The 6,702-nt window shown below is 53.0% G+C and overlaps 4 protein-coding genes across 4 annotated transcripts in view; 1 reads left to right on the top strand and 3 right to left on the bottom strand.

The window, feature by feature from the left end:
• Positions 1–446, top strand: part of TRAVEDRAFT_26287 (uncharacterized protein) — a 1,389-nt gene extending 943 nt beyond the window's left edge. Inside the window, exon 2 of the mRNA XM_008035334.1 lies at positions 7–446. Coding sequence (XP_008033525.1) covers positions 15–287 — 273 coding nt within the window. The 5' untranslated portion in view covers positions 7–14 and the 3' untranslated portion in view covers positions 288–446. The remainder of the gene's footprint in view (positions 1–6) is intronic.
• A 179-nt stretch (positions 447–625) lies between these two features.
• TRAVEDRAFT_42971 (uncharacterized protein) lies at positions 626–3,724 on the bottom strand (the record flags this gene model as incomplete). Its single annotated transcript, XM_008035553.1, has 10 exons — positions 626–704; positions 774–1,071; positions 1,125–1,273; positions 1,343–1,406; positions 2,503–2,579; positions 2,636–2,901; positions 2,957–3,142; positions 3,201–3,348; positions 3,409–3,542; positions 3,602–3,724. 10 exons carry the CDS (start codon positions 3,722–3,724, stop codon positions 626–628), a joined length of 1,524 nt encoding a protein of 507 aa, XP_008033744.1.
• A 958-nt stretch (positions 3,725–4,682) lies between these two features.
• On the bottom strand, positions 4,683–5,126 carry TRAVEDRAFT_113380 (uncharacterized protein; the record flags this gene model as incomplete). The annotated part of the gene is made up of 1 exon (XM_008035937.1): positions 4,683–5,126. The coding sequence occupies one exon, from the start codon at positions 5,124–5,126 to the stop codon at positions 4,683–4,685; it is 444 nt and encodes a 147-aa protein (XP_008034128.1).
• A 636-nt stretch (positions 5,127–5,762) lies between these two features.
• Positions 5,763–6,539, bottom strand: TRAVEDRAFT_114607 (RNase H; the record flags this gene model as incomplete). The annotated part of the gene is made up of 1 exon (XM_008035936.1): positions 5,763–6,539. A coding segment is annotated over one exon (777 nt), but the record flags the coding sequence as incomplete, so codon positions are not given.
• Positions 6,540–6,702: the final 163 nt, after the last annotated feature.

Below are 6,702 nucleotides of genomic sequence, written 5' to 3'. Positions count from 1 at the left end.
TACCATACGCCAGCATGGACTTTCCTACTTACCATATACGTACATTCTTTTGTTCTGTACTTACTTGGCATCCTGCCATCCCTCCACATGATTCTGGTACGTTCTACGATGTTCCGGACTATTCTAGACAGCGTCCGGATTACTCGCATTACTCAGCCATGGACTATCTGACCTTATGTCGATTATGCTCCCTTACTCAGCGTTACTCATCGCTCAGTCAGCGTCCTCTGGACGTCACATGCTCTCTTCTTATACGCTTACTCATCGTCCTCCCCAGTAGTATATAAGGAGGACTCTGCAGGCCTCTGCTCTTCAGTCGTTCTCTCACAGACTGAAGAGTAAGTCCCACACTACCTATGCTTCCTTACATGTTTACTTACTAGTACTTGTAGCCTCTCTTTGTGCGGCTTACAGGTACAGTACTATGCAATCATAGTCGTTCTCTCACAGACTGAAGACCTCTCTTTGTGCGGCTTACAGCCTTCCAGGTTCAGAGTTCATCACCTCTTCCCATATCTAGCGCGTGTACGATCACAAGTTCGTTCTCGGAGAAGGATACGAGTAATTACCACACGTTGTACTAGCCTTGAGAACTTTTACCGACGTGCCGGTCTTTGTTACGCCCTCAGGAATGATGGCTGAATTGGAGCTCTCTAAATGCCAACAACTCGTCCTCGGAGAACCGTTTGATCATGGTTTCCATCCTACCACAGAATGTAGTGTTAGTAGTACGATTCCCTTTATATAGGCCTCGAATCAACATCGGTGCGTACTTTGTCTGCGTAGTGAATATGAGGTCCCCAAGTATTTGCGTCGAGGTGAACAGCGGGGCTTCTATGTCGGTCCAGACGGGCTCGGACTGTGGCGTTGGATCGAAGATAATATCCGCCGGAATAGATGTAGGGTACTTGTCCGATGACCAGAACCCGCATGGGATATTGCAGTCGTGGGCAAAATTGTCGCCGCTGTCGAATTGCAATGCAAAAAACCAAAGCGGTGGGAACACCTGCTCGGCGGCGGCGTGTGCGCCCATTGTGATAGTAGTCTCGGTGTAAAGGTATCGGTGTGGGACTAAATGTGTCCGATATCAGCAGCAGAAACACAGACAGGCGGAGGGGACGTACCTATGCCTATGCATGGGTAGCTTTCTAACACACATGTCAGATCCGGTAGCGAACGTATCATCCGCGAGGCAGCATCGAGTTCGTCTAGCACGTGCACCCATTGCTGAAAGAGAAATGTCGTGTTCACGGGAATGTAGGAAAACTGGTATCTGAGGAGTTGAGTCAGATGGCCTCGATCATTGCCAGGGTGCAAGCGGCTCGGATAAAGCTGCACTTACCTCTTCCATCGTTTCTGGTTCTCACCTGTGCCTAGCTCGTATTCGATGCACATCTCGCCAAGGTCTGATTCCGAGAAATAGAACCATTCACGCATGCTTAACCTCTGCCAAAATTCACAGCCTTCTGCCCACATAAGCTTTCCGTTAGCGGGGCCGTTTTATGGTTGTATCCGGGATGACTCACCGTCTTGCCAGGGACTGGGAAGTACATATGGTACGATCTGCATTTGTACAGTGACCTCAAATCCAGGATTTGCAGATAGACAGGTCCAATCTTCGTAATCGCTGTCGGGTCCCAGCCACACTCCAAGTGGATGCCGTGGATAGTCGACGATATCATCCCAGTATCGCAACCATGAACGGCCTTCTAGGGCAAAACTACGGTGTAGTCCCACGGGTTTCAGGACCAGCGATAACCAATGCTGCACTGCAGTGTCCACGCGTGAGGATGCGACGGCACGATGATCTAAATAAATAGTCAGTAATCGCACTTGTAAGGTGCCATAGAGTTCGGAGTATGCGGATTACCTTCTGCTATGCGCTGTCTATGCCTTTGCGCAGTCGGAATATACATGTTCTGTGTACTAGTGTGGTGAGAGCGGGAGCATATGAAGGCAGTAGCAGTACACACCCAGGCCTCTCCGGGATGCGGCCTTTCAAGCAGGAGGGGATCCCAAACCCATTTGATACGGCCTTCGCGGTCATCGTATACGACCTCGTCTAATCTGATACGATGATTTGCACGGGAGTCCTGCATGAGCACGAGATATGGGCAGTAAATCGGTATCCCAGATGATACTGTAGTTAGCTAATCGTACCCAAAACGTGTTTGTAGGAAGCAGTTGATGCAGTTCCATCATTTCCAGGTGGTCAACGACCATCTACATACAATTAATAGTACCCACAAATCCAGTTGATCAGGGCTTCAGTTGAGTTGTACGTACACAAGTTGCGACCCTCTACAGCCTGTTAGTTCCGTGGCAGCATTACTAGGGATATCGTGACTACGTACCATTTGTAGATATGCTCGTAACTTGCTGGTTCCACGCAAGGAACTGACATAGTCAACAAAAGGGAGGTAATCTATCGACAAATTTCGGGTCGGTCATAGAAGCAGACCATATCAACCACTGCAATTGGTGTAGGATAAGTCTACGTACCTTCCGTGACGATGTACGCGGCCTCACCTGGACCTCCCGGACGGGAGTAGCCTAGTATAGCCGGAACGTATGGATGACTATCGGTTCGGCAGTGAGATGCACTGCAGCCCTAGGTGGAACGATGTGGGCGCACCAGCTTTGCTTCGCAAATTTGATCGCCTCCGTGAATCGTTCAATACCGCGATTGGGATATGTGTACACTACGACATTCGTTCCAGAAAGTTCGCCGGCAGCCTTCACGATGGCGCGGTAGCGGAAGACGCGTCCAGTGCGAGGCCGAGCAGTTGCCTGGATGGCGGTATGTTCGTCTCGTTGTTGCGTGGCTGCGTGGTGTGACTTGTACGCCAGCTCGACTATAGGTTCCAAGAAGGTGAGGTTTTCGCGTGCGAAGAGCCGGAACTACCGCGCCAGTCGTTGATAAGCACATGGATTCTATGCGGATTCGTGTGCTTACATTTCCGTCGAACATCGCGCTCGCTCCGACACGAAGCGCAAGATCCGTGAGGTCGGTGCGAATCTTTCTAGTATCTCCAAGCACAGCTTCTCCGACGTGAGCCGAGTCGTCAATGTGCTGCAGCATACGGACGTTCCCGCTCGTCAGCGTGTCCATGCTCTGGTGGATGGATAACGCAGCCTGGATCTAGCAACAGGGGTGATATCATTGGTCTTGAACGTAACGGGAGCCGCTCGGTCTGTACCATGAAGTTGCGATAGGATTCTTCGAGCCTTGCGGTCAGCGTCTGAACCTCCTTGGCGATTTTCCCGATATTGAATGCAAACAGGATGCGTTCTCCTGTTCCGGCTTGCAGACGTCGGACCATCAAGTTCTCGATGTCTAGCAAGTTGCTTGTGTCGGGTCCAGTCAGATCGAACTGATTTACAGAGGGAGAATGCACTAATACGAACTGTAGAAACATCGTGACATGCTCTTTTGCCGCCGTCTGGCCGCTGTCGTTCTTGAGCTGCTCGTATATTATTAACACGAGGTCTGCAGCACGCTGGGCGAGCGCTCGGCATTCATCCCGGGTGTCTTTGATTTCCTAGAGGAGCTCCAAGTCACTACACAATGATAATGTGAGCCCAGACGGTGCATGCTGACCTTGGCTTTCTTCGCAATACTGAGGGCACATTCAAGGGCAGTGTTGAGCCCGGGGACGGGAATGTCAGCCGTTACAAGCTTCGCTATTTCCAGCAACTTGATCGATGCCTCAAGGATCTCCATACTAGACCGATGGTTTGAGAACTCTGAGTGCGAGCGAGAGGAGGTGCTGGACCGATGGCGATGAGTCTGGAGATGAGCGTGCGGTGGGGACAAAAGGACATCAGCGGCATACCGATGCGCAGAGGTATATCAGACTCGGAGTTTGGAAGATGTTGCCTCATGTCTCAAGCTGCGCATGGCACTGCATGGCACTTCCAGCCTGTATAGCCCGAAGAAGTCAAAGGCTCAATCCACATCTTAGCTATGCAAGTGAATGGCGCACGGCGAAACGCACTAGGAAACGGTCACACCAGAGCTCCACGTTGCGTGGCGCGGAGGAATTGAACAGTATTGAACGATATGCACACCCGGTGAAAAGCTCGACAGACCAATGATCCTGGTCGCAATCTTTTGGCCAACGAAAGCGGCGCACTGCGTCCGCCGTGGATACACGTTCGCGCCGTGTAACGAGATATTCTGTGTACAGAATAATCCATGTGAGCACATGGCGCAATCCGTGTACAAACCTGACCGCCAGCAGCATGGGAAAGAGTTGGCGTTCCAAAGCAGACGTTCATCGAAGGTGCGAATGGCAGAGCGCCTGGAGCAGTAGGCGCCCGGGTGGCTCAATTGAGCCTTGCTGAGCGCCTCCGAGTCTGGCGAGGTTCCTATTACTAGACGCTTCCTCTTCAAGTTCACTTACTACTCCTCTTTCATGTATCTGATGCTAGAGGTTCGGAAAGGTAACAAAGTTCTTCCAATGTAACGAGGTGGCTGACTCTATATGATGATCACGGTATAGCACTAGTACTGCCGCCTTTTTTTTTATTTTATTTTTTTAAGGTACTTATCAGGCGGGCGCCAACCGGCACGTCCTAATAATTGTATGCTTTTAAGGCCACGTGGACCTTCCTTATGGGGGAAATGCATTTGTGCACGCCAGGTTCTGCCTGGCAGTGTGGGACTCCCACCGAGCATCTCAGCCCGGTTCGCGCAGCTCCGCGAGCGATGGTATACCCACTAAAACCCCCTGCATACTCATCCATTCCGCCGGCAACACATGCTCGTTCCGCAAGAGCCCTTTCCACGTATTTCGGACCTTTTCCCACTTAACCGCCCTCTTCTTGTGCATCCGTACATTCGACGCTCCTTGATCCATAGCAATGCGCCTGTTTATCCTGGCCGCCAGCTTATTGAGGATCTCGCTGTCCGTGTGCTTCCTAGTTGGTGTATCCGCCCAGCCAATAACTCGCTCGCATCTCAGGACCCAAATTACATGTACCGCCTCCGTTAGAAGCATTCGCGCCGCCCTTGTTGCTCCCTGATCCACTCCACCATCTTCTTTGCGTGCCACAAACAGCGAACCACCAAGCGCCAGCCCCAGAGACACCGGTGGTAATGCAATCGCTTTCTTGCTAAGCATTTTAATGACCGCCCTCCATACCAGGTTCTGTCCCGGAACACAGCACGATGTCAAGATATGCTCCATATCCTCCGTCGTGCCGCACGCCTCGCACCTCGCACGCTCTTCAAAGCCTGGTATGTGCTTCCAGTACGCTCCAACCTTCTGCGCTCCATGGATGGTTTTCCACATGAAGTCCCGGACCGATCTGCTTACGGGGTCCCTTCTCAGCGCACACCATACCCCACTCACCAGCGGGGCCGCTTCCGACGCTTCAGCGGCCGCTCTCGCAATTTCCGCAATACACGCTTCCGTAGCTCGTCTCGCTTTCGCTGGGTTCGCGCGCTTGACTCCGCGGTACGCAAGCGACTGTGTGAGCGTCACAAGCGATGCTCCGTTCCGGAGAAATCTAGTCTTCGGTAAGGAGACCGGTCGAAACGGTCTAAGCATGTCCGCTCCCGAGCTCGCCAGCTTATCAGCTTCTTCGTTTCCACAGACGTTCGAGTGGCCTTTCACCCAGCGGAGCGTCGTTAGGGCTGATCTACTTCTCAGCGCCGCCACCGCTTCAGAGAACGGTGCCACGTTCGCCACGCCGATCCAGCCTTTGTTCTCCCATCCGCGGAGGTGTATCGTGAGTCCATCCATCACGTATTTGGAATCAGTCACGATGTGGAGCGGTGCAAACGGCGGGACTTTGCTCTCCGCTAGGACTACAGCATAGATCTCCGCCGCCTGGTTCGTCTGCTCATCATACGGAACCCGGGCTCCCTCGTTTCGGGCGTCATTAGGTCCAAACCACGCTCCACTTCCCGCTCTTGCAGATGCAGAGCCATTCTGCATCGCCGACCCATCCGTATACACCTCAGTTTCCTCCTGCAGCACCCCGAACGGACGAGGTGGCCTCGTCGCCATTTCCCCAACATCCCTATTCACATCCGTGAATACCCGGAAGACCGCAGCGAGAGGTGCTCCCTGGGCCAAGGAGGGGTCAAAAACGACTCTTCCTTTCTCAGCTCGCGCTGTCTCATTTACCCTTTTGCGCGACTTTGTCAGCGACAGGCCATCAACATTCTCACCCCGCGCTAGGCTCCATTTCGGCTTGAGTTTGTCCAGGAGTCTCTCCGCCGCGAGGGCGCATCTATGAGGGTTGGTGCATTCTCCCTCTCCTCTGTCCATCACGCATTCTCGACACTCACAGTCACTCCTCGGAACGTGCTCCTCATTTTCAGGTCGCAGCCTCGCCGCCACTCGCTCACACTCACCAACTGTTCGAACACCATGCGCCCTCCGGAGGCACTTTGCCGCCACCGAGTTCGCCGTCGAGCGGCCAGGCTCCGCACCAAGGTGATACCACGCAGGCATTACCTCTTTAAGCTCGCGCGTCGCCACACGAACATCACAGCACACACGAAACTTCTTCGCCACCTTAATCATCCGTCGCAGATCCTCAGGAAGACCTTTCGCGTGTCTCGTACTCACTTCCCATGTCTGTAAGAAAGCGTTAATTCTCGCTTTCGGCTCCGTGGCCTTGGATGACGCCGCCACCGCCCGCGCCAGGAGTACATCCGCCACCAATGCCCATCTCGGTCGCTCCGTA

The sequence above is a fragment of the Trametes versicolor genome (genome assembly GCF_000271585.1).
Source record: "Trametes versicolor FP-101664 SS1 unplaced genomic scaffold TRAVEscaffold_2, whole genome shotgun sequence".
NCBI lineage: Eukaryota > Fungi > Basidiomycota > Agaricomycetes > Polyporales > Polyporaceae > Trametes > Trametes versicolor.
The sequence above is the reverse complement of the archived record's forward strand: the minus strand, read 5'-3'. Positions and strand labels throughout refer to the sequence as shown.